Source organism: the organism of the source record quoted next, unplaced genomic scaffold (genome assembly GCF_019419815.1).
Source record: "Pyrus x bretschneideri cultivar Hongxiangsu unplaced genomic scaffold, Pyrus_bretschneideri_v1 Contig32, whole genome shotgun sequence".
In the NCBI taxonomy this organism is placed as follows: Eukaryota; Viridiplantae; Streptophyta; class Magnoliopsida; order Rosales; family Rosaceae; genus Pyrus; species Pyrus x bretschneideri.
This window is the reverse complement of record NW_025999635.1, coordinates 3,858,091-3,883,380: the sequence shown is the minus strand read 5'-3', so window position 1 is coordinate 3,883,380 and position 25,290 is coordinate 3,858,091. Positions and strand designations below refer to the sequence as shown.

Genomic DNA, 25,290 nt, shown 5'->3' with positions numbered 1-25,290 from the left:
ATTCGTAAGCCTAAGGGGTAAATATGGTACAAACCATAAATAAACATACATGGAATCTCAATTATTGGACCTATTTCAATGAAGTGGACTAATTCTACTAATGGCTCACAAAATTGGATCTATATCAAGTTATCCCTTATTCTTTCCCTTTCCTTTTTGTTAAAAGCTGTATTGGAGGAGTGAAAACTGATCATCTAATGCAAATGATATATAAAAATAATAGCAACCTTGTGTACTAACCTTTTCAAATTGCAAGTCTTTTTTTTTATTTTTTTATTTGAACAAATGATATTGTCCTCACTAAGAAGGAGGAGATGTAGTTAGCCTCTAAATAAATAGACAAGCAATACTGTAGTTAAAATTATATTTTCTATTTTCATCATTTAATATTCTTTCTAAACACCAAAACCTAAAAATTCTATGTTCTTAACAACTGCTTTATAATTGAATTACCACCAGCAAATATTGGTCATTTATCATTACTCAAAAAAAAAAAACAAAAAACACACACACAAAAAGAATCGTGTAAACGGTGAAAATAATAAAAGTTTTGATTATTTTTCAGACCAAATTTGTAAACCGTATTATAAGTCACAAATATGAAATAAGCATGTTAATCAAAACTTAAGTAATAATTCAATCATCAACAACCACGTCATATGATTTACAGAATGACTATTGTTATAGCGACTCTTAATTGACGCTCTACCAACTCATATTTTGGGCACAATATTTTATAATGTTAGCACGAAATTAACATTATATTATAAAATTACAAAGAGTCCATGAAGTATTACACTATTGAAAAAAATCTCCTTCACATTTCTTACGAAACTTAAATTATAGTCAATAATAAAACAATAAATTTGAACTGATCCTAATGAAGTACAGTACTGGAGCTGCATCAACCACATTGGAACTTGAAACTCCTGAAAAGAAAAATAAATAATAAAAGGATCACAATGATAAAACAACCTAGTTCAGTCTGCAGCACATTCTACAGATGCTAGTGGACGCACTCCAAGCTTGTCTCAGCAATTTTCCTTAAAACGAAAGCTGATTTCCAAAAGAGGACTTAAGGAATGAACTCCATTCGTTCCAAATATGGAAATATACAGTCATCACATCGCCACATAATCAAACTTTAAACACCACTCACCGTCCAGTTCCAGAAATAACTAAAAAATACAGACCCAACTCCAACAAAGCTTTGATTCGAATATATAAAATGCTGGCTTTAATTTCCTTACTTGTTCCACAAATATGGCAATTATTTTTAAAGTATCTGGTTAAGTACGGATTAAGCATCTGATATTACTAGATAAATCGCTGTAATTAAAAATTAATAATAAATCAACGAAAGACAAGACAGCATAGAAGACCGGACGGCTCAACTCCAGATGAAGTTAAAAATGTGACAAAAGGTACGTCTTTCGATGAACACATGCAATGCAGGAATGAGAATCGAGGCCTTCTGCCTCAAATATACATATATATATATATATATAATACGTGTATACCTACACACACACAGACACAAATAAGCAGAGCAATGCTTGGCCAATATTGCAGAAAACGCAGTTTTTTGTAACCTTAGAAAAAGAGCACAGTTTCATGGAAAATTTTCAGTGAAATGTTATGAATGGTGAGTGCAAGCATGGTACTTGATGCTGCTGCATGTTACTGGCACGGCATGCACATGATCTGAACTTTGAAGTACATGAGGAAAAGGGAAAAGTTACTGACTGAAAACATTATCTAGAAAAATGGGAAGGTAAATAGAGATAAAAGCACCTGCCCAAGATTTTCTTGTCGGGTGAAAAAAGCAGAGGAAATGAAGGGGACTGGGTAAACTGATTACAGGAGGACAATGGGAAAGCTGTGATCAACTCAATGGACAAGAGAAGGCACTCGACGTAGGCCCCTTCTTCATATGCATGGTCATTAGTCCTAGCTAGAGTACACCTACTAGAAAGTAGAACCCATGAAGTTCAGCAACTGGGATCATCTCCGGATCTTACTCTCGAAAGCAAACTAAGCAAAACATCTCATTCTTTCATTTTTGATACTATGGCCAAAAATAAATTTAAATATTTAAAAATTCTCACGCAAAACAAAGCAAGATAAAAATGAAAGGATAGAATGCTTTGCTTAGTTTGCTCTAAAAGCTGGGATTAGGTGATCCCAGTCCAAAATTCAGGACGGGCTTTTTACTATTGAAACAAAACAAGTGCATGTATACATGGAGGCAGATTCTCTACCTTCTCATTTTTCATGCTCTCCTGTTTTGTGTAGTTACGGTTAAACTATGTCAACATTTTATATTATTTTTTTATAGAGATAATAAGATAAAAATAAATAATAATATAAAATGTTGACATAGTTTAACCGTGACCACACAAATAGAGAGCACAGGAGGAGGGCACGGGAAGTGGGAAGGCAGAGAATCTGCCTGCTGTATACATCCAACAATTTACTTGCCAAACTATAAATTTGAACTACAACACTTTTCAACAAGAGACCACCTAATCTACGGGTCAGATTGACAGTTGCTAACAGTATTTCTTGCGAGAGAATATCAAATGGTTAATCATCACTTAACTTTAGCACGTAAGATATGGGAAAGAATGACGATGATAATGATCAACTCTTTTAACTGATATATAAGCATATGAAACTAATTAAAATTTTGGCAGCTAAACCTTAACTAAAGTATGGAGAAAAGTGGAGAGAATGGAAAGGAGGAGCTCCCTTCAGTCCAAGCGCAGAGAAAGAGGGATGTAAAATATCTCCCGCATCATTCACACAACCACAGTAGCAAATTGTCTGATGATTTCGGAAAGGCACAAGTCCCACATCCGATGACGGTCCATCTGCAGTCGCTTCTAGTCCGGTCTGGAAGTGCCACATCTGAGAGCAACATATGTATGTGCAGCAGGAATGAAGGAAAGTAATAAGACAAGCCGGATACTCCTTTAATCTCTACTGAGTGCTTGAGTGAATGAGTCGGCAGCTACTTCGACAACCCTATCAAATCCTATCCATGTGTGGACTGAGGAAAGCTCTCTCTCACCATTTCTTCATTATTCACCATGTAACTTTAGACCTAATTGATGTATTGCATAGTAATTTTGTATCAATTAATAAAGCAAAACCCACCATGCAACATTTTAATTTCTACTGGCCTACACATTCACTCCTTCAATCCGTCGTACGGTAAGTTGCTTTCTGACATTCATAGAAACCAATAAATTAAGCTCATGGAAATTAAACCCACCATGTAACTGCAACTAGTGCTACTGTGCACCACTTTCACTACGAAGCACTCAAATCAATGAAACCAACATCAGCATCTGCAAATTAAAAACAAACACATATTGAATTCTTAGTCCAAAAAAGAGATTTGAGTTCGTTAGTCAAATTTTCATATGGAAGTGGGCTAGCTTGCTATTTCATTATATCGAGAGCTGTTTCCATTAAAAAAATGCCCAAGGCTTAGCTTAATTAAGAGCAACCCTAATCCTTTCCATGGATTCTTAGGGGGAAAAGGGAAGATCTAAATAGGTAAAGATATATAGACTTCAAAAGTGCGAATATTTTTCTCAGCCCGAAATATGGCTATTTATCACTACCCACAAAATTTTCTAATTCATTGAGTAGGTCAAACACGCACAATTTAAAGTTATGATTATCTCAGATTCTCATGAATCCCAGAAGGCTACAATAAATTAAGACTGTCTATTTCAGAAATCTAGAGTAGTTTACTGATAAGAACCCAAGTTTCATCACGAGCATATAAATTTACAGTTAAAAAATAACTCGTTAAGTGAATTTAAATAGAAGATGGCATATTTTTTTACAGTTGAAAAAAAAATTGGTTCTTTGAGGAGGCTAAGCTAACAAGTGAATCTTTAGCAAACTGAAATACAAAGAGGCCTAATCATACAAGAACCCTATATCGCTTAAAAGAAGAGGCTAATAGTAATATAAACAGACTTAAATCTTACAAATAAAACCCATTTTCTGCTTCAGACTAAATCAATTTAAACAAAATTCAAATGGACCAAATACAAAATCAGACCAAAGTACTGCAGCTAGAAGAGAGAGTAAAACCCCCCCAATCCCAATAAAAACTACATAAGTACCAATATATAGAGAGACAGGAAAGAAACCATTGACTTGTGATGAAACTTCCAAGCAGCTAGTAGTATTCCATATCTGCAGAATATAGGATCCACAAACAGTGCACAAAATAGTGGAAGAGACTACTACGAAACCCTAGAATCTAAGTAATTAGAGGCGTTGTTCAAAACCCTAATCCATATTATTTTCCTGGCAGGTGAAGAAGAAAAGGGATTTGCAGAGAAGAGAGAGAGAGTTTTAATATGTCCAAGGCAAAAGCAAATGATGGGTCATTGTCGCCATGGCCATATGAGAGTCAGACACAGGAAAGCGACTCAAGATCTAAGCAAATCTAACGCAGGCGAGAGAGGAGAGAGGGTGGTCACCTTTCTTCTTTCAGGAGATTTTTCACCATAAGATAATCACGAAGATAACCAAGAAAGGATTTGTGAGAGATAATACTAAGCAGTCTCTCCTCTCTCTCATTCTCTCTCTCTCTCTCTCTCAAACGCACACACGGTCACACTCACCCACCCCAACACGCACATGTAAACAACACTATGGCTGACGCAAACAAAGGAGAAGAATACACACACACACGCACACACACACATAATACATGGATTGGATATGAGTTGGGGGTTGGTACTGTAGCATTTTGTCATCATGGTACATAACATACATCAATCCTAATTTGACCCAAAAAAATCAACACAAATGTGATTTCCACTACATATACATAGAAGGAGATCATCTTCGGATCTTTCCTTCCAAAATTCAGGATCAAGTGATCTGGATCTTTATCAAACGGTTAAAAACAGAGAAGTTAGCAAAAACTTTTAAAAGCTATAATAATTTTTGGCCGTTGAATCAAATTTTAAAAATCCAGATCACTTGATCCTGGACTTTAGAGGGAAAAATCCGGAAATGATCTCTTTCCCATATACATTTACTTTCCACCACTGCAGTAAAGCTTCATCTTATACAAAGCAATTTATTTGAGCAAAGACAATAAAATATGGTAAAAATAGGGTTAACTATATGTTACACATTTGGATGTCGTTTGCAAAATAAAACACGCGGTTTTAATTTTTACATTATATCACACTACATGGTTTCTGAATTGCACTAATTTAACATCTCCGTCAATTTCACAAACTAATTAGACTGTTAAATGCTAATATGACATAGACTTAGCTCACATTTAAAGCACACGTTAACTATCAATTTCATAAAATGATTAAAAGAGTAAAGTACTATACACTAAAATTGATGGTCAACACATGCTTAAAATGTGCCTTAAGTCTATGCTACATTAACACTTAAAGTTTAATTAGACGGTAAAATTGACAAAAAAGTTAAATTAATGCAATTCAAAAACTACGTGATGTATTATGCAAAAATTGAAAACTCATAGCGGATTTTACAAATGACTCCCAAACTTCTTGTGTAAAATACAATTAACCCAAAAAAATATTATGGAATGTGGACAACCGACAGCCCACGTCTCTCTCTGAGAGCCTACTGCGTGCACTACCACAGTCCCACTCCCACTGTAGCTACCACTTGGGGTTTTCCTTTCAAAGCCTCTGCGAGCAATCAATGAAGGATGTAAATTGTTCTGTTTCTAAACAGTAAACACCACAGTGGCAGTAGTAGCCAGTAGGGGGGCATCCTTTCAGTTTTAGGGTTGGTATGTACGCACAAAAGACAAACAAATTCATAAGTCAAGTCCATGTCCTTTATATCGTTTTCTACCGAGACAGGTTTACTATCATCCTGTTTCACGTGATGTACGAGAAACGCTATCATTGTTAACAATTTTTTCACCATAGGTACTGTTTCTTTGGGATGAAATTTTTTGAAAAAAATGGACAAATTTACATGACAGCCATAGCCCTTGCCTAGCACAGCTATTCCGTCATCGAGTTCGGACCTAGCTATAGCTACAGTTCCAGATTCTGATTGTATCGGGTGTTAAGGAGGGAATGCACAAATTCAGTCGGTTCTCTGATTGTGGAAACCAGACGGGCATCTGTGCATTTTTTTAGCTAGTCTTGTTTGCCATCATCATATTGTATACAATGTCTGAGCCTCTGAGAGACTGCAATATTCCGATTTTTCACCATGGCATAAAATCTACACACACTCATTGCTCAATGGGGAAGTGCGCAAGAATCAAATCAATTGCTGAACGACTGTCAGTCCTGCGTTATCGTAGCCACTACCAAAAGACCAGATGGTCTCAATTTTCAGTCTGGTTTTAGCGTCATGGCCAACTAGAAATCAAATTACAACGAGAATGTTTGCGGGTGCTGATGTTTTAGGGTTTTGTTAGAATCGGTTTTATTAGAAACATATTGGAACTTTTGTAAACGCTATTATATATAAAAGTGTTTTTGATATACAAAAAGCACTTTTGATTTTTTAGAAGCCCGAGAGTCTATGACTATTTTATGTAGAAAGCACTTTTGTTCAAAAACGTTTATGCTAAAAGTGTTTAAAATTTGAACATGTTTAAGTCTAGCTAGTGTTTTTCCAGAAAACGCTTCTACAAACTATAGCTCTTTAAATTTTATGTTAGATGTAATCAGAAGTGTTTTTAATTAGTTGTAAAAGAAAAAACTTTTAACCCTTTCAGAAGCAATCTCAAACACATCATTAACTATTCTAAAAAAACTCTCAAGTAGGCCTATCAAGTTACATGTACAATAAGGAAATAGATGCTTATTAGTAAAGATGTTGGGGAAACCCTAGCCTGCTGGTCCAAAGATTCTTCGAAGGCTCTATTGCTGGTAAACATGAAGGGGAAATATTGTAATAAACTGATAGCAGTCAGAAACTTCCAATGCCCAAGAAGCCAAAAAAATAACCAAATGATGCAAATTATAGGAGTCAACTCCTCAGCCAAAGATCCATTATGCAAAAACAAATAAAGGGTTTTGCCAAATTGTGGTCCCAAAAGACTGAAACTATTTGATTAGCATAAGGAAAGTGAACAAGTAAAATATTGGATTATTGACCAAATGTGTGAATGCATGAGCCGTTTTTGTATTACTTTTTTCAGCACTAAAAAATGACATGAAGATTGGACGGATGACCACGATGGTACTACTTTGATTCCACAATTCTGGAGCCATATACTGTGGGGAGCAGCAACAGCAAGCCAGGCTATGTCATTGGACCACCAACAATTCTGGATCCTGCATTATCCTTGTTAGATTCATGTCACTCATAAAATAAAAATAAAAAAAAAACCACCTTAAAAAGTTTATTGACTTTGAATGTAAAAGCTAATGGACCACTTAGGCTTCTTATATATTGCATTTCGTGGCATGCAGCTACGTCATGAAGTGTAATGGCATGTTTGGACCAGGAATTTTCAAATAGCAAGGCAATTGGACAATAGTTAGAAACGAGCCCTACAGATAATTAAATGGAGGGTTTTGAAAGGATTATGCAATAGCATGTTCACTTACGTGAAATGATATCGGTCGTTTTGATTCTTGATTTTTCTGCATTTACTAAAACATGAGTATTATAATTATTTCACGTTCTAATTATCTTAAGTTTACTAACGTATGGAATATATAAAAAGGGTGTGGATTTCTGCTACAAATCCACTTCAAATCCATATTCCAATGCAATATAAATAAAAGATCATATTAACTGGGAGGCTTCTTGATCTCATTCTCATTTCTTCGTTTGCGGATTCATAACTTCACCCACTCAAAGTATGTAAACATGTGAAGGAATTAGTAACTCTTATTTATGTCCTTGTAAAGGTTATGTAAGGAGTGCATTTCATACTCCAATAATTTTGTTTTCCCTTTTTTGTCAAGCAACATTCTTTTAGATTATTTCTAACTCGTTTAACCTTGATCTTTTGTTACTTGCTAATCTCACATCGGAAATAGGGCAAGTGCCTCGGCTGTTCATCACTTCACCTTTGTATAAAACCCCTAATCAGTTTCTCGTAACAGGAAGAATTCTTTAGTCCGCAGTTACGGGACACAGGAGTTAAGTGCGACCAAAATACAAGGTAGGTGAGGTATTTTGTGTTATTTTGTGTTCGCGATTAGACAGTCAAGTTGTTTTTGCACCCAAAATCCTCTCCACTTAGAGAAGAGAGATGCATGAGAATGACTTGTAATTATTAGTGAAGAGAGAGGAGAGTTGTATCTGTACAAAGGAGATAACACATGAAAAGAGGTCCCCCGGTTATCAGAGGTTACGGTTTTGCATCTACTGTTTTTCATCATCCATTCGGATCATGGATGACCTCATGATTGCAACATATTGACATAATATCGATCCGCATCTCGTCTCCTCTAGTTATACCTTGCATCTGATTACCTGGAGGCAACCTAATGATGATACAACGCTATCAGACATACTTTCATTTTTGCCTATATAACAAAACCAAAGCGAGACCGTCTCAAGAATGCTGCTCATATATCTACGCTCCACACGTAGAACACTCGGAGTTCAGAAAAACTGGAAAAATAAACTCGTTGATCCGTCCCCAAATGTTCGCAAATCTGCAGGTTTTACTACTGACCTGCATAGCGGGCAAGTTCTTTCTCTCTCAAACCTGAAAAAAGGTAAGTAGTTGTTAGTTAGTTGAAAGGGTTAAAAGGTGAACATAAGCGAAGCACTACGACATTGTAAAACAGTTGAAACATAAAAAATATCAAGCCACAGCCAGTAGTGACCTAGTAGGATTCTAGTTTAATTACAAAGCAACAACATCCACAAAAAGTGTCATGCAGTTGACCCAACTAGCAAATAGATGGGTCCCTACTACTTGGCGCGAAGCAAAACTTGCCGCAGAATTTTGTTCCAAGGCCATGACCATTTTAAAGAGAGTTATTTGGCTCATCATTAATACTTATAAACAACAGGCAAGAATCATTACAAGACAAACCATAAGAAACTCACATTCCAATATTTCTGATATAATAACGCGATCATTGATTTTAAAACTTGATGAGAAACATAAGGAAAATAAGCTAACCATTCAGAGACACAATCCTCGCAGAAAATATGTTTACAGCGCAACAGAATCGGAGCATGCATCTTCTCCTGGCAAATGGCGCAAAGGTCTCCCGCTGTATTTACCTGATTCAATACACGTGTGAGCTAGAATGCGTAAGTAACAGCTTAGGCAGAAAAACAATAACAGTATTCACTACGTAACACTAAACATGCTTTAATGCATGCAGAAGCAAGGGAGGAACCAGACTTGAAACTACGGACCTAGGGAGAAAACAACTCCCAAGTTCTAACCAAAGTGTCTCCTAGGGGACAAGAACAATTACCCACCTTTCTAGGTGACAAATGTTAAGCTATAACTGGCCATTCCATAGACATGCTTGCATGCATAAAAACATATGTGCACATACAAGGAAAATCATCATCATTGCTTATTAGATGAACTCGTAGCATGAAAAGAGATATCAATGTTTTGATTTGAGCTAGGAAAGAAGCCTCAAAGTTGTTCCAGTAAACAAGTTAACCAAGAAACTTAAGGATAAGGCACACCACTACCAAAAGGCAGGAAGATGTTACTTATAAATAAAAGATTAGAACTTATAAAAACTTCAAAATTTATGTTACTAACAAGATTCTACTTTGGTATCAGGACAATACAAACCAAGAGTAGTATGTCAAAGATTAACATTAAACAAGGATAAATAAAGGATGGGTAGAGCTTGTTTTTCCTTGGGTAATGAAGGATGATAACTTGAGGCTAAACTCGTCAAAGAAAAAAAAAAAGTGATCTCAACCCTTTCCAGAATCCAAAGTAAATCAAATAATTCAGTTCGATGTCATACCTCTTCTAATGTTGCATGAGACCCATAATGGATATCCTTTCGTGACAATGCTCTTATGGAAGCAAAAAAGGATTGGACCTAAAAGGCAATATAACAAAATATAACTAATAGATTGAATTCAAGTGCCACAGAGTATATCATTATCTTCCAGTACAACAGCTTACTATTTATAGGCTTACCTTCTCAACAACAGATGTTAGCTTAAAAGTTAAATATAATCCCGTCGTAAGTGAGGAGAAGAGGCTCCCATTGTCTTTGTTGAGGAAAAATCTGTACCAAACAGGTGTTGGTAACAAGGCCCGGTACAGCAACAGTGAATACTCAACTACAGTTAACATTTGACCCTTCAAAATGAGATAGCAACGTTCAGAGAGTAATTCCAAATTATGAGATACTTGAAGATGATATGATTATGGAAATTCATAGTCTCAGCATCATATCACCTGCCGACGATAATTATGGCCTCTGCCATTCTTGTAGTATATAAGCAACAAACACTTGAAAGCCATCCCTGCCTGCCTCACCATGGTATCTGAAAGTAATAGAATTTAGAGAAACTCTCCCACAAATTCAAAGAATGACAAGCATTGCACTACAATAGCAGTGGGCCAGTGGCATAGCGCAAATAAACAGGCAACATTAAAGGGGCAAACAGAGGACAGAAGCATGAATTCTATATAGAACCAGAAAAAGCAACTGCTCAACCCCACATTAACAGATGGGTTCTAAGTTAACAAGTTGATGATTTCAATACAAAACTTAAAACATATTGTCATTTTATCCCCAACATCCACTACATCCTCTTCTTACGGTTGCAACAGATCAGCCGTCTTCTCTACATCTAATATATCAGTAAAACAATTGTATTCACAAAATAATTATAGCAAAAAAGACCGTTTCCTTACCATTTACCAAAATGGTGAATATGGCATGCCAGAAAGGCGGTATGGCTTTTGGAGGAAGCATTGCCAATGGGTACAGAAGATCATCACTTCGATACCACCAGTAAACACCAACTACATGAAGCACAAAAGCACCAGCAATACTTACAAGAACTGAGATTTTTCTATCTCCCTGCAGAAACCAATGATTGTCTAAGATATTTGATCTGGCATTTGAGCATATCTTAGAGCGGAAGAATCTACAAAAAATCTCATAGAATTAAAGATGTATTAAATCACCTTTAGAGCAGTCTGCTTCTTAACAACATCATTTGACCTATACATGACAGCTGACACCCATATAGTGACAAAGAAACCTGCAAGTTCACAATCCAATAAGCAAATGAATACAGCACTGCAGTAATAAAAAAAGTGTAGTGCTATCCAGTATCCACACACCCATTTTAACTTCTCACACACTCTTCTCAATTTCGGTCATCGGATCAAATGAATTGAAGAAGATCAATAGCCAAAAATTAACAAGGGTGTGAGAGAAGTAAAAATGGGTGTGTGAATAATTTTAGCCTAAAAAAAATGCAAGAGAAATGCATTAAAACCATTTAGGTGAAAAAGTGATCGCCATTCATTTGCATAGATAATGCCATTGACAGCTTAATCACACCATTTATGAGAAAGGATATTTTTTAGCAACCGACAAGCTTAATATTCAGACTTAGTTATTCTTAGGACTGAAAACTATTAAGCGGCCTGGCGGAAAAAAAAACTTGCTATCAAGATTTCAAGTGTTCGTGTACGATGGTACAGTCTCTCACATTGGCATCTCTATGATAGTTGATAATAAGAACAAAGCACTGAGCTCCCTAAAGCTAGTATTTCTATTTTATGTCACCGACTATTAGAAACAGTTTCTATATCTTTAACATCAACTGTTAACGTTACCAAAGAACATGGATATGACTCAACTCCAAATGGGCCAAGAAAATCCTAGCTCCATCCAAACTGCAAAACAAAGATACACTAGAGAATGCAAAGCATAGGCCCTCTAAAGTAACATAAACAGAACCGAAAACACTACAGCTGCACACTTACAAAGCAAAGGCCGAGTTTTTCGTTACACATTAGTTGATTCAAACGTAAAGCTAAAGCCAAAATCCTAGCAAATTATAGCTGATTGCAAATTAAGAACAACTAGAATAACCCACAACAGGCACTTAAAATTTGAAGTTAGTAAGCAAGTGGTGAAAGTCTGTACCTTGCAAATGCTGACGAATGAAGACAACGAGCAAGAGCAACGAAAACGGAAGAATCTGCTCAATCCACCTAGCTATCTGCTGAATATCATATCTCTGGTAAGCAGAATCCCTAGAACTATCCTCCGCGCCATTCCCAGTATCCCCAGCGTGGTCCGGAGACGACGGAGCCACCAAGGGGACTCTCTCGTCCGACCCGACCCCATTGACCGTACCCGCCTGATTATCCAACGAATGAAGCCTACCCAGCGACCCACCATTCTCCTCCCCTTGAACAGGCACCGTCGCACCCCCGTTCCCACGGTCCACATGCTCGCCGGCGCCGATAATCCGAATTGAAACCTCCCTGGTGTTGCTTGACCCGGAGGTGCAGGCCGTAGGGGAGTGTGGCCGAGAATCGGCAGCGACTCCAGCGTTGACCACGGGAGCATCGGAATCGCGGCGGGAAGAGCTGGGAGAGAGTATTCCGGAGTAATCCAATACGAATGAGAGCGGCGACTGGAAGAACCGGAGGGCGGGGAATTGCCTAGACCCAAACGACGACGTATTGCTGTTACTGTTGCTGTTATTCCCAGTGGCTCCCCCACTGGCGGGACTACTACTTCCGGAAGAAACCTCCATGAAAACCGAAAACCCTAAAAATATTCTCTTTGGGGTTTCAGAAGAACCAACCTTTCGGTTTTGTACCGACGAAACGGCGACGGATTCAGAGACGACCGACCGTTGAAGAAGAAGCACTCAAAAAACGACAGACCAGACTGAATAAAACGGGGCCGCCCTATTTACTGAGAGAGCTGCGACTGGAAATTCCAAAGCTTGAACCAAAATTTGGGGATCAAAGCTTTCGTTTTCTTGCTCGAGTAAGATGAACGGTAAGCTACGCATCGTCGGCTTCCTCGTTGGTCCCTCCTCTCCCCTCTTTTTTCTGTCTTGCTTTTTGTTTATTTATTTTATTTTATTTATTTATTCATCGTCATTGCATTGGCATTGTTTTGGCCGTTAGCAGTAACGTGTTGACTTTATTCCACCTTCGGCGTGGTCACCAATCCGGTCGAACTTACCGAACCGGTCAGTTCAAACGGATTGACCGGTCTATCAGGTTGGCTAATTTGATTTGGTTTTGATAAAATGTCTATGAGTATTTAACCGAATCAAATCAATTAGCCTCAGTTAAACTAAATTACTCGGTTACGTATTAATCTTTAAATTATTCTGGTTTGCACGTGTAGTATATTCATTGGTTTGTGATTAGATAACAATTTTGAAGTGCAATAAATTGAAAAGGGATCCTCTCTGGATCTCTTCCACCAAGTTCACCCATCAAGGTTACTGAAATTTAATCAAACGGCTATAAACATGAAGCTCCTTTAAATATTATTATAATTTTAGCCGTTGAATCAAATTTTAATGATCCGGATAGGTGAACTTGGTGGAAGGGATCTGGAGGAGAGGATCCCTTTCCTAAGAAATTGTTAAATGTTGAAGTTTGAAGTTTGCTCACTGGTTAAATTTTAAGACGATTTACTGAACAAATGAAAATTGTAGAACACTACTAAAAAAAGTTTAAAAATGCAAAAGAAAAAAATAATTAGGTTGAAGGCAAACATCGCCTAAATCTACTTGTCTAACATATCTTCGGTATGGTTCGATTTCTTCATTTTTTTTTTTTTTGTTAAACCTAAATCGAACGATTCTATTGTAATTGATACATCCTCAAATTTAGGGTGAAAATGATTCAACTGTACAACATTTCTTCAGTTTAGTTCTATTTCTTCAATTATTTGTTAAAACTAAACCAAACGATTCTATCGTAGTTGACATGTTCTCAATTTTAGGATGAAACCGATTCAATCCCGATCCGGAGTTTGGACAATGCAATCGACCAACAACTCCACTAATTATTTCTCTTTTTTTAATTGCATTTCCCAGGTGCCATATGCTTTTATTTAATTTCTTTAATGAGGGTCATTTTCTATAAAGAAAATTCATAATATGGATTCGAATTATGAGATTACTTGTAGGTAGGAATGAGCAAATACTCATTGGTTATGGGTAACTGCGGTTATCTGTCCATTTAAATTTGACGGTTACAGTTATGGGTAACCGTTTAGATAAATAAACGATTATGGGTATAACCATTTACCCGTGAAGTTTAAATGGGCGGTTATGGGTATTACTCGTGGTTATAAATTGATACCCATTTAACCGTTTATTTTAATATATGTAAAACTAAAAAAAAATAAAAATTAGTTTCTAACTAGGTTTAGTATCCCGATATATAATTGGTTATAAGGGGCCATATAATATATATATATATATATGCCTCACTTGAGAGAAAAATATAGTTGATAGAACGGGTTAATGTTTAATATATGTGATTGAATGTGCTAAAACATTAGATTGTTCGACAAATTTGTTTTGAAGTTTTTTGGAGCTTTGACCAATTCAAGATAACAATTACCTTGAGCATTTAGAAACATGTTATTATCAGATGATGCGTACATATATATATTATCAGAGTTGTTAGAGATTGAAGTGAAACGGGAGCCATGTATTATTCTATTTATTTTCTTCAGTAGTATCAGATAAGAGAAATGAATGTAGAGAAGGACAAATAAGGAAAACATGATTAATACTTTCTGCTTTTCATCTTTTTGTACTACTCATACGATACAAGCATACGTCTCTTTTAATGCATGTAAAAGACCTACATACCAAAACAATAAAAACCAAACTTCTACCATTTAAGCAATATTATTTTGACTTCTATTCTTTCACTTTCCACCCTAAGCCATATGTGGTTGTTTTCTTTATGTGGGCATTCACACCAATTTTACAACATAAATCATTACTTGAGTATTTATAATTTCAACAACTACTAATGTTAGTGAGAAACAATTCAAAAAATAATTACAAAAAACAAAAAGACACAACTTTGTATTACTTGTAGGGCAAGTAACCCTATTATTTTTCTTTAAAAAGGCACAAGGTACAGAGAAATATTATCACAGTCATTCCCAAGCCTATCTTTTCTCTTTATGCAGCTGCACCCCTCTCTCTCTCCTTCAGTTAAATTTAGGTCACAACGTATTGTTAAACACGCTCCTGACACTGAGCTAAGGAACTGAATGCTTGTTTACTACAAAGCCATTCACAATATTCATCAAGCAATCCAAGTAATCTATAAACCATAGTTTCAATTTCGATATTTTTTCAACAATGATTGCATGAAACATTTACCATGAAGCATGAACTCTAATTTTACGTTTTTTTTTTCTTCAAATTATGGATTCAACTTAAATTTGTTGTTCTTATAATTGTGGTGAATTGAATATGCGTGAATAAGAGAAGAAAAAAAATGGGATTTTTCAAACCCTGCACGCATGGGAGCCGTAGTCTAAAGCCGCGCTGCCCGAGCCACCAAGTCGTTCCTGCTCCAAAACTCTAAGATCCAAAACAAAGCCGTTTCGCATCACCTTTCTTACAGACCTGGGCTGCCTACAATCGACCCTCAACCCAATTGGGCATATGCACCAAACCGTCCCACTTGTTTTTTTTTTTTTTTTCTTTTTGCCTTGTTTTTTTTTTAGCTTGCATGACATAACAAGCCCATGAGTTAGGCCTTGTTTTTCACTTTTCCTTCTTAGCCCAATAATTGGGTATATAATATGTTAACCCATTTACTTCTACTTTGTTGCTCAGCAACCCAACAACCACTATTTTGGCCCTGCAAGCCACGATGGTCCCATATTTTGAGTTGTCACTCATTCTTTTCACACATAGGTCCTGAAGCTATTCCCGTTCACTACATATGTATATTATGTTTGTTTGCAGGTATCATGAACATAGAGTTCGTACTTAAACTCGAACTTGAAGTTTTGAAAATAAGTGCCATAGAAATTAGAAGATTCATAAAACAATACACGAGTAAAAATCCGAAGTTCTTGTAGGTGATTTGTCAGGATTACATGTAGATGATGATTTTAAAAACAACTGTAAAATTTAGTTTGTGCAAATTACTTTATTGTCCATAATTTTATTTTGTAATAAAAGACAAAAATGTTTTTTCACCCTCTTATAGTTGACAAAAAGAGTTTCATTAATATGTGTTTAATTAAGTTCTTCTTACAAATCTGTTATGTAACTTAAAATAGGTCCAATTTTACGGAAAGAGATCTTCTCCAGATCCCTTCCACCAAATCCATCCAATCAATCAATCCAGATTCTTGAAATTTAATCCAACGGCTACAAACAGGGGGCCCCTTTAATAGTTATAATAACTTTAGCCGTTGGACTAAATTTCAAGGATCCGAATTAGGTGATTAGGTGGAAGAGATCCGGAAAGGATCCCTTTCCCAATTTTATGGCCTAACAATTAGATTAGTCCAATTTTTAGTTATTTTTTCTATTTAGGTCTATGAATAGGACTCCATGTGTCAGCACTTTATGTTGTTAGGTTGATACTTTGCATTGTGATTACTATTTTACTCTACTATAGCTATTCAATGGAAAAAGAAAAAAAATAGAAAATAATACGATCGGTACTTTTCCAGCTACTGTCCTTGATTATAATCGCTAAAAAGATAGCGACTAACTACAGAAAAAGTCGCTATCTTCATACCGATCGCTCCCTTTTCAAAAATTTTTTAATATTTTTTTTCAGTTTGTTATTTTTATTTTTTATTTTGTTAATGTTGCTTTTATTTCTCTTAACATAACAACAAACTATCATATTCGTGTTTTTCAAAATATATTTTTTCCATGCAAAATATATTATAATTCATTTTTAAACACTTGTAATCAATGATTTAAAACCCAAATTTAAAGATATTTTTCTATTTTCTCACTTTAAGAATCAATAAAAATAGTTTAAGTACCTAATAATCGGTAGGATCACATCCAAAGGTTTTGCAATATTTTCCTTAACTCCAGTGCAAAATATTTCTTAAAGCTAAAAATTTCAAAAATTTTTTTTCACAAAAAAATTGTGTGCTATAAGCCAAAGTTAGAGTCATTTTATTCGCACCACATATTTCTAAAATTAATTTAGGACATTTCCAAAATTTCGGACACCTATAAATCTCTTGGGGGGCCTCACTATTAGTTATGTTATTTTTCTATTTTTTTTTTCAACTCAGGTACCCTATTAATTGGCATAAACCTACATTTCAGCTGATCTTTTACAATATAAACTACCTATCATATAAGTACTTTTACAGTCTAAACTACATGTCATATAAGTACTTGTACAAGCTAAACTACCTATCATATTATAATATTAGTCGGCATAAACTTATATTTCAACTGATCTTTTATAATATAAACTACCTATCATATTGTAACTACCTATCATGGTGGAATAAGTAATTTTACATGATTCTAACAGTAAGATGTAGTCCTCCATCTTGGTAACGTTAAAAGCCCCTGAAGCTAACACAATCAGTGTCTAAAGCCTCTTGAGCAATTACTTACATAAGACAATCAATGTATAATGCTGGCGAATCATGTAGACTAGAATCATGAAACAAATACCAGAAAAAATGAAGCTTACTGTTGTAAACGACTCAACGAAAACATGTAAAATTACTTGTAGTTCTCATAGCTTCATGTGAATTCAAATTCAAATTTGGATACTAATATGTAGGAATTGTGAGAAAAATTCAAAACTGGAGTCGGATAGAGTTTCTGATGAAAAGACGAGATTTGATGAGTAATTTTTTTTTTTTTAATACAACGATATATTTTACACTAAAAAAGATGAGAGTTTTTTATGAAATGATGAGATTTGATGTGTAATTTAAAGTTCCATGTTAATTTTGGAAGAGTCATGATAAAACATTCAACGGCAGTCGGTGCAATTTTGTTTTCAAATTATGAACACTTTAATTGCTCTACTTATTAGACCCTACCTATAACTGTGCAATACATTAGATCCATATCAAAACATGCGGATCATGATCCTTTCCTGAGTAAAGGGTGATGATCCTCTTGACCAAGCCCATCGGACCGTTGAAATTTTATCCAACGGCTACAAATAGGGAGCTCCTCTAAAAGTTATAATAATTGTAGCCGTTAGATAAAATTTCAACGGGTCGATGGGCTTGGTCAAGAGGATCCTCACTAGGGATGGGCAAATACCCATTAGTTATGGGTAACTACGGTTATCCACTCATTTAAATTTGACGGTTATGGTTATGGGTAACCGTTTAGATAAATAAATTATTATGGGTATAACCATTTACCCGTGAAATTTAAATGAGCGGTTATGGGTATTACCTGCAGTTATAAACGGGTACCCATTTAACCGTTTATTTTAACATATGTAAAACTAACAAATAAATAAATTAGTTTCTAACTAGGTTTAGTATCCCCGAGATATATTTGGTTATAAAGGGTCATAATATATATATATATATATATATATATATATTTATGCCTCTCTTGAGAGAAAAATATAGTTGATAGAATGGGCTAATGTTTAATATATGTGATTGAATGTGATAAAGCATTAGTGTTCGACAATTTTGTTTTAGAATCTTTTGAAGCTTTGACCAATTCAAGATAATAATTACCTTAAGCATTTAGAAACATGTTATTATTAGATGATGAGTACCTCTATATATATATATATATATATATATATTTAATTGGCCTCGAGTTTTCAATAAATATTTAACCCCAAAATTAGAAATCGATTAAATGGCTTGGATTGATGAACATATGTTTCTAAATAAAAATCCAAATATTTATCAAATTAGCCTTTTAGCATACTGAAGCGTACATACATACATACATACATACATATATATATATATGTATACAAGAATATTAATTATTCTACAACCATGCATGATTCTTGTAATAGATTGATCGTCAAATAATTGGAAGACATCGCATATATTCATAAATAATATTGACGTTAATATAAAAATACATGTTAAATGTACTTATAATGGTATTTAATAGTTAGAAAAAAAAATTAGGACAAATTTCTTTTTAATTTTCAAGTTGTTAAAAAAATAGTTAGACGGGTAAAAAAAAAAAAAAGTAAACAGGTACCCGATTATAGGTAAATATGTATGCAGTTATGAGTATGGTTAACCGTTTATAAACGGTTATGAGTATGAATATACCCGTTTATATAAATATCCAACGGGTAAACAGTTATGTGGATAAAAGCTTAAACGGTTACGAGTAAATAATCGCGGTTACCCGTCCGCCATAACCGTTGCCCATCCCTACTTGTCGGAGAAGAAAAGGCCCCACCAAGCTTTTTGAACAAGTAATATTATCTGCATCTCATAATGAACCGGTAATAATGTGTTTCAAACTCATTTTTAACGAGAAACAAACAGACTGTATTATTAAGTGGCACCACTAAGTTATATTTTAATAAAAAAAATTCAGAGAGACCAGAAATCAAACAATAATCAACTTACCTGCCCACTCTCATGGGGTAGGTTGGCCGAAATCAACAATAATAAAGCCAATAATTATACATCAAAAGGAAAGGAACCGTTTTAGGTGTCGACTGTCGACATATGTTTTACAGACATTCATGGTCCAACCAACAAGTAACAATAACAAAAGACATTGTCTTTACATATATAAGGTCCGATTTCTGTTGAAACGAAAAACCGAAAGAAAGATGACATGTACGGAGTGTCAATTAACCCCTCCAATTGTCCTTCCGCTGCCTTATCTCCCGAAGAGCTTCAACGGCAGTTTTGCAACCGACCCTTTCCTGTAAAACAAGTAAATATTTCTTCACAAGGAAGCATTGTATGGCACAACTTGGCGATAAAATGCGTGCTGTTGGACAACACTTCGGGTTCAGTTACAAACTGTGACATCAGTTTCCATAAGATTTCATCTGTTATTTTATTCCAATTGCGAACCATGAAATGGTAGGAGAATAAGCAAACCTGAAGCTCTGGTAGATCGGCACGGATAAAAGGGTTTGTCTCCATCTCTTCCTCGATGGTTGAAGGAACTGTGGGAAGGCCTGCTTGACGCTGCTGCTGTGCCCATGATAGCTTCTGCTTTATCTTCGCATTGTCCGGTTCAACCGTTTGAGCAAATTGCAAGTTCTTCACAGTGTACTGGAACAATACAAAACATATCATTAAGTTTCTGATCCGAATACAACTTCTAATAGTATTGACTATGTCACTATAACCAGAGTCTTCTTTTACCTCGTGGCCACAGTAAACTCGGGTTGGCTTTGGCAATGAAGCCAAAGTTACGCATAGTGACTGATGCATCTGCTCTGCGGTTCCTTCGAAAAATTTCCCGCAACCAGCAATGAACTACACACAGGACAGTCAGAACATATCTAATGGTAAAGGCAAGGGCTAAAGATAAAATCTAGCCGCCCGCACCCCACACAAAACTGACACCATTCATGAAATCTAGCTTTTCAAACTATTTGGAAATCCATGACAGATGAGATATCGACTTCATTATGCAAGGCAATAACTCATATTTTGCACAGTGCATTCAGATAAAAACTTAGACTAAGGAACTCAAGTATGCAAACTTACCAGTGTGTCTCCAGTAAAAACAGCTGGGTCCTCTCCCTCTTTGCTAGTCACATAATAACTTATGTGACCTTTAGTGTGGCTAGTGAAAGCAAGACCGAAATTATAAACATCGAAAAGGTTTTGGTACATACATTGAAAAGGTTAAATCATCCACTAAATAAACCATCAAGCTTAAAGGGCAAATGTAGAATTACAATTTGCTAAGATAGCATGGAAGCAACAAATCAATTGATCAGCTGGTTCTACAACTCAAATATATTTTTAGATTGCCTCTTATTCTCTATCACAACTATATGCACCCATGCTTCGATCCCAAACAAATGCAGAACTTGAAAACAATCGTGTACCCGAAAGGCAATGATACGCTGTTGCTACTTTCAAAGCACACAGTCCAAAAATAGGAAAGGAATTAGTGCAGAGACCAATACATTGTTATCACACGGCAGATTTATGAAAATTAGATACTGATGAACGAAATATCTATATCTATAGGAAGGCGTATACCAAGGTGTGTGAAGACACAATATATGAACATCAGCCCCGAGCGAAATCTTATCACCATTTTCCACCTTATTGGTGCAGCCGTTCACATTATCAATAGAACCGCCATACACCTTAATCACCGGCACCAACTGCTTTATCTTTTCATTCCCACCAGCGTGATCCCTATCACATACGTTCAGTATCAGCACAACAGCAAACACAATTAAACCACATCATGTACCGGGATGCATTTTTGCTCACCACCATCAAGTTGTGGTAACGCTCACCACCATATTTACTTATGAGTTTAAATTTTGAGATTTGTGTCTATCCATTGCACATATCTCAAAAATTAAACTCATCTAACAGTAATAAACAGGATGTTGAGCTCCACCATCACTTGGAGAACTTTTTTAGTGTGCTGGTAACATAGCCCAATACAACAAGTGTCATAATACAAGTAGTTGAATTTTTTTTTTCCAGGTATCATGACGTGTACCCGGCCGTGTTTCCACACACTGAAAATTCTCTCCACTTGATGGGTGGTGGGCAAAAATATTCAATCATCCACCCAACTAAGATATATATCCCCATATATCCATTTCTGGAAAGTATTAAATACCCAAAACAAATATGGTATGAATATGAGGGATTGAATGGTAAATTGGATGATGAAGTCTAAACATACCAGTGGTGGTGAGTGGTGAGGACGAGCTTGATATCGACGCCGTGTTCTTGGGCTGCTTTCAGAACCTTCTCAGGCTCAACTGGATCCACAACCGCCGCTTCTTTTGTACTCTCGTCAATAATTCTAATCGCAAAGAACAATTGATTTTAGAACTGAGCAATAATTAAGCATAGTTAATTGATAAAACCCTAATTAGGAAAATCAGAAATTCAGATGAAAAGGAGGGAATCGGGCTTACAGGTATGAGTAGTTGTCCTCCAAGCAAGCTACGTGATGGATTTTCATCGTCCCTTTTTTGGAGATTTTCTGGAATCCTCTGGGTCTGTGGTGAACAGTTCAGGCAGGAGCTAGCAGCTAAAGAAATGAATAAAAAAAAAGAAAAAAAAAGAAATACACAACAAGTCAGCAGGGAGGGCCACGTTGGTACTAGCTTACACGTGTCGCTAGGCTATGTAAGTCATGCGGCGAGAAGTGTAAGCTAATACCAACTACTAGGGTCGGATCCTTTTCTAAGAATCATGTGATCTCATCTGATTATCGTATATTGTACGGTTAGTTTTTGTTAGGTACTATTTATATTTAATTTTAAATTTTAAAATTTGAAATGATTTCTGATCACACGGTGTACGATGAATGGGTGAGATCATTGGATCCCTAAAATCCCTCGGATCCTTTTCCAACTACTAGTAGGTCTGGCAAACAGATGTGTTTGTCATGTTCATTTCTTTTTTGTATCATATTCGTATCTTAACGAATCGAGTCGTGTTAAACTGGTTATCGTAATAGGTTCTTTATAGTTGATTTTATAACGACAATATTCCTTAAAGTCGTATCATTTTGTGTCGAATTAGCAGATAAGAAATTGTCATTTCTATTGTCTACCTTTGATAAACGATGTGTTATCGAGTTCTTAACAGTCATCAGATAACGATTCAACATGTTTATAGATTTTTAACAAGTTATTCGAACAAGTTGATCTAAAATCTTTTATTTTGTATCGAGTTAGTGGATCATATAAGAAATTATCGGCGGACAGGCCGACCAACCAGGGAGCGGAAGAATGAAATACATAACAGGCAGCAAGCAGGCAATCCGACGCACAACAGTTCAGAGCCCGGTTGACCCTAATTAAAAATATTTTGGGCCTTTAATTGGGCCTTTGTGATGAAAACACTTGGGCCGGAGTAGGGTTTTCGCGGGGAGCCGAGTATAAAATGCCCGCGATAAGGTTTGTGAGGCGAGTTCCTCCGTGAAGCGTAAACAGGAGGAGGAGAATCGAAGAGCTCGCCATGGGGAGGAGTGAGTCCTTCTTTCTTGCTTTTATCTTATTTTTCATATTATTATTTCTTCCTTCTTCGCACATCGATGTATTATACATGTATCTATCGAGTTTTGTATGTTAAGATCCAATCGAGTTTACCATTTTGTTAGTGCTGGATGGATTTTGATGTCGATCTAACCTTATGTGCTTGTAATTGAACCGATTTTCGTAATTTTTCTCTGAATTTTGTGTTCTTAATCTGGAAGTTTATGTTTTTAAACGATTTTTACGTGGATTTCAGTTTTTTAACACAGAAATGGGATTATTTTGTACGTGATTAATTTGTTAATACTGAGATTATCTGTTGTTAAGATGCTGTGATTTCGGTTTAGTATGATTAATTTCTGTGTAAACTTTGCAATTTCTTTGTTGCGTGAGAAGATCGTACGTTTTTTAATTGGATTTGTATAAATGCGATTCGTTTAGATTGGATATTTGTAAAGTCTTTTGTGCGGTAATCATGTTTTGGTGATAATGTGGTTCTGGTTGGTAATGTTGTAGGGCCTGCGAGGTGCTATAGGCAGATTAAGAACAAGCCATACCCGAAATCGCGTTTCTGTCGCGGTGTCCCTGATCCCAAGATCAGAATTTATGATGTTGGAATGAAGAAGAGGGGTGTTGATGAGTTCCCCTTCTGTGTCCATCTTGTGAGTTGGGAGAAGGAGAATGTCTCGAGTGAGGCGCTTGAGGCAGCTCGCATCGCTTGCAACAAGTACATGACAAAGTATGCTGGGAAAGATACTTTCCATTTGAGAGTGAGGGTGCATCCGTTCCATGTTCTGCGCATCAACAAGATGCTTTCATGTGCTGGAGCTGATAGGCTCCAGACTGGAATGAGAGGTGCGTTTGGCAAGCCACTGGGAACATGTGCTCGAGTTGCTATTGGGCAAGTCCTCTTGTCTGTTCGCTGCAGGGATAGCAACAGTCAACATGCACAGGAGGCCCTCCGCCGCGCAAAGTTCAAGTTTCCTGGTCGCCAAAAGATTATTGTCAGCAGGAAGTGGTATGCTTTTGTTATTTTGCCTTTTTATGTTTCTGCCTTGCAAGTTCAAGTCTTGATGCAATTTGATTTTTTCGAGATGGTATGCTTCTTACGGAATTTGGTATCAATGTGCCATAGGCTTTAAATTTTATTGGAAATAAGTAGATTTCTAGGTGGAACCTCAAAGTAATTATCTACCAAAACTCCGAGTTGCAATTAGTTGTTAGGGACATTGTTCACGAAAGAATCTTTCAGTTTTTATTGCTGATGCTTCTTGATATCCTTTCTCTCAGGGGTTTCACTAAGTTTAGCCGTGCTGATTACGTGAATTACAAGAAGGAAGGCCGAATACAGCCAGATGGTGTTAACGCTAAGGTAATACACGATTTTTTCATTATATCCTACATTCTATTATTTGTTATGCAAGTTATCAAAAATGGAAAGGTTGGATGCCGATTTCTGTGTTGTCATCCTTCAACCTTACTATTTACTTTAGTTTCCGAAAGGTTTACATGTATGATCAGCCCTTCGTAACTAATGATTCTTAATATTTGATTGTGCAGCTTCTTGGATGCCATGGTCCTCTGGCCAATCGTCAACCCGGAAAAGCATTCCTCACTCAACCTTCCTCATCGACTGCTTGAAATATGATATTGCTTTTGTCGTAGCATCTATGTAGAACTCATGCTGAGTATTTCTTTTGGGGTTCGTCTAGTTCGAATCAAACGAATATGGTATTTGGTATTTGCGATTTGTGAATGCCGGTTAGACTTATCTAAAGATGCAGTATCATTTCACTAAATGTTTGGTTTATCATTTTGTTGTGCATTCTTTGGAGGTATTTTGCCACTCGTTGCATCCTGACCACTGTCGGTCTACTCTTTTGTGAACGATTTCGACTCCCGACCACCGTCGGACTGGCAACACGGTTGCTCGAGTTAACCTTGTATCAAGGGCTTGATTTTTTGGTACAAATAGTGTGCAATTTATCATGACTTGGGATCCAAGATTCATCTCCTCGTGCATTGATTCTCCTAAAGAGTTCTAGTTACTTATGCCTTATTTTTTAAAGGAAGTTTTAATGAAATACTTCTGGTATTGTTCACTTTTAACGAAAAATCACATTTTTACCTTTTTGTTGGTACTATTTACTGCACCTTTA

General features: G+C 36.1%; 3 protein-coding genes and 1 long non-coding RNA gene across 5 annotated transcripts; 1 reads left to right on the top strand and 3 right to left on the bottom strand.

Annotated features, from left to right (window-relative positions):
* Positions 1-732: 732 nt before the first annotated feature.
* LOC103952802 lies at positions 733-4,691 on the bottom strand. 2 transcript variants are annotated; one of them, XR_007260574.1, is made up of 2 exons: positions 4,146-4,691; positions 733-3,353 (listed from the first exon to the last, which is right to left on the bottom strand). It is a non-coding gene; the product is annotated as an uncharacterized LOC103952802 (long non-coding RNA). The 2 variants fall into 2 exon arrangements; XR_007260573.1 differs by having other exon boundaries at positions 4,173-4,691.
* A 3,564-nt stretch (positions 4,692-8,255) lies between these two features.
* LOC103952803 (RING finger and transmembrane domain-containing protein 2) lies at positions 8,256-13,055 on the bottom strand. The gene is made up of 8 exons (XM_009364491.3): positions 12,114-13,055; positions 11,141-11,217; positions 10,865-11,033; positions 10,403-10,491; positions 10,139-10,303; positions 9,960-10,037; positions 9,140-9,243; positions 8,256-8,716 (listed from the first exon to the last, which is right to left on the bottom strand). Exons 1-8 carry the CDS (start codon positions 12,730-12,732, stop codon positions 8,611-8,613), a joined length of 1,407 nt encoding a protein of 468 aa, XP_009362766.1. The 5' UTR covers positions 12,733-13,055; the 3' UTR covers positions 8,256-8,610.
* A 6,475-nt stretch (positions 13,056-19,530) lies between these two features.
* Positions 19,531-22,217, bottom strand: LOC103952804 (hydroxyacylglutathione hydrolase cytoplasmic). The gene is made up of 7 exons (XM_009364492.2): positions 22,064-22,217; positions 21,826-21,948; positions 21,159-21,320; positions 20,655-20,733; positions 20,307-20,420; positions 20,037-20,213; positions 19,531-19,855 (listed from the first exon to the last, which is right to left on the bottom strand). Exons 1-7 carry the CDS (start codon positions 22,108-22,110, stop codon positions 19,781-19,783), a joined length of 777 nt encoding a protein of 258 aa, XP_009362767.1. The 5' UTR covers positions 22,111-22,217; the 3' UTR covers positions 19,531-19,780.
* Positions 22,218-23,014: 797 nt separating this feature from the next.
* Positions 23,015-24,930, top strand: LOC103952805 (60S ribosomal protein L10). Its single transcript, XM_009364493.3, has 4 exons — positions 23,015-23,124; positions 23,648-24,149; positions 24,422-24,503; positions 24,692-24,930. Exons 1-4 carry the CDS (start codon positions 23,115-23,117, stop codon positions 24,770-24,772), a joined length of 675 nt encoding a protein of 224 aa, XP_009362768.1. The 5' UTR covers positions 23,015-23,114; the 3' UTR covers positions 24,773-24,930.
* Positions 24,931-25,290: the final 360 nt, after the last annotated feature.

Coding starts and splice junctions, on each gene's coding strand:
- LOC103952804 (XM_009364492.2), bottom strand. CDS start 22,110: ATGAAAATCCATCACGTAGCTTGCTTGGAGGACAACTACTCATACCT. Junction 20,734..21,158: donor TTGTGTCTTCACACACCTTG/GTATACGCCTTC, acceptor TGCTTTCACTAG/CCACACTAAAGGTCACATAA. Junction 20,214..20,306: donor GAGTTTACTGTGGCCACGAG/GTAAAAGAAGAC, acceptor GTATTGTTCCAG/TACACTGTGAAGAACTTGCA.
- LOC103952805 (XM_009364493.3), top strand. Junction 24,150..24,421: donor ATTATTGTCAGCAGGAAGTG/GTATGCTTTTGT, acceptor CCTTTCTCTCAG/GGGTTTCACTAAGTTTAGCC. Junction 24,504..24,691: donor CAGATGGTGTTAACGCTAAG/GTAATACACGAT, acceptor TTGATTGTGCAG/CTTCTTGGATGCCATGGTCC.
- LOC103952803 (XM_009364491.3), bottom strand. CDS start 12,732: ATGGAGGTTTCTTCCGGAAGTAGTAGTCCCGCCAGTGGGGGAGCCACT. Junction 11,034..11,140: donor AGAAGCAGACTGCTCTAAAG/GTGATTTAATAC, acceptor TGGTTTCTGCAG/GGAGATAGAAAAATCTCAGT. Junction 10,492..10,864: donor ATTCACCATTTTGGTAAATG/GTAAGGAAACGG, acceptor TATTACTTTCAG/ATACCATGGTGAGGCAGGCA.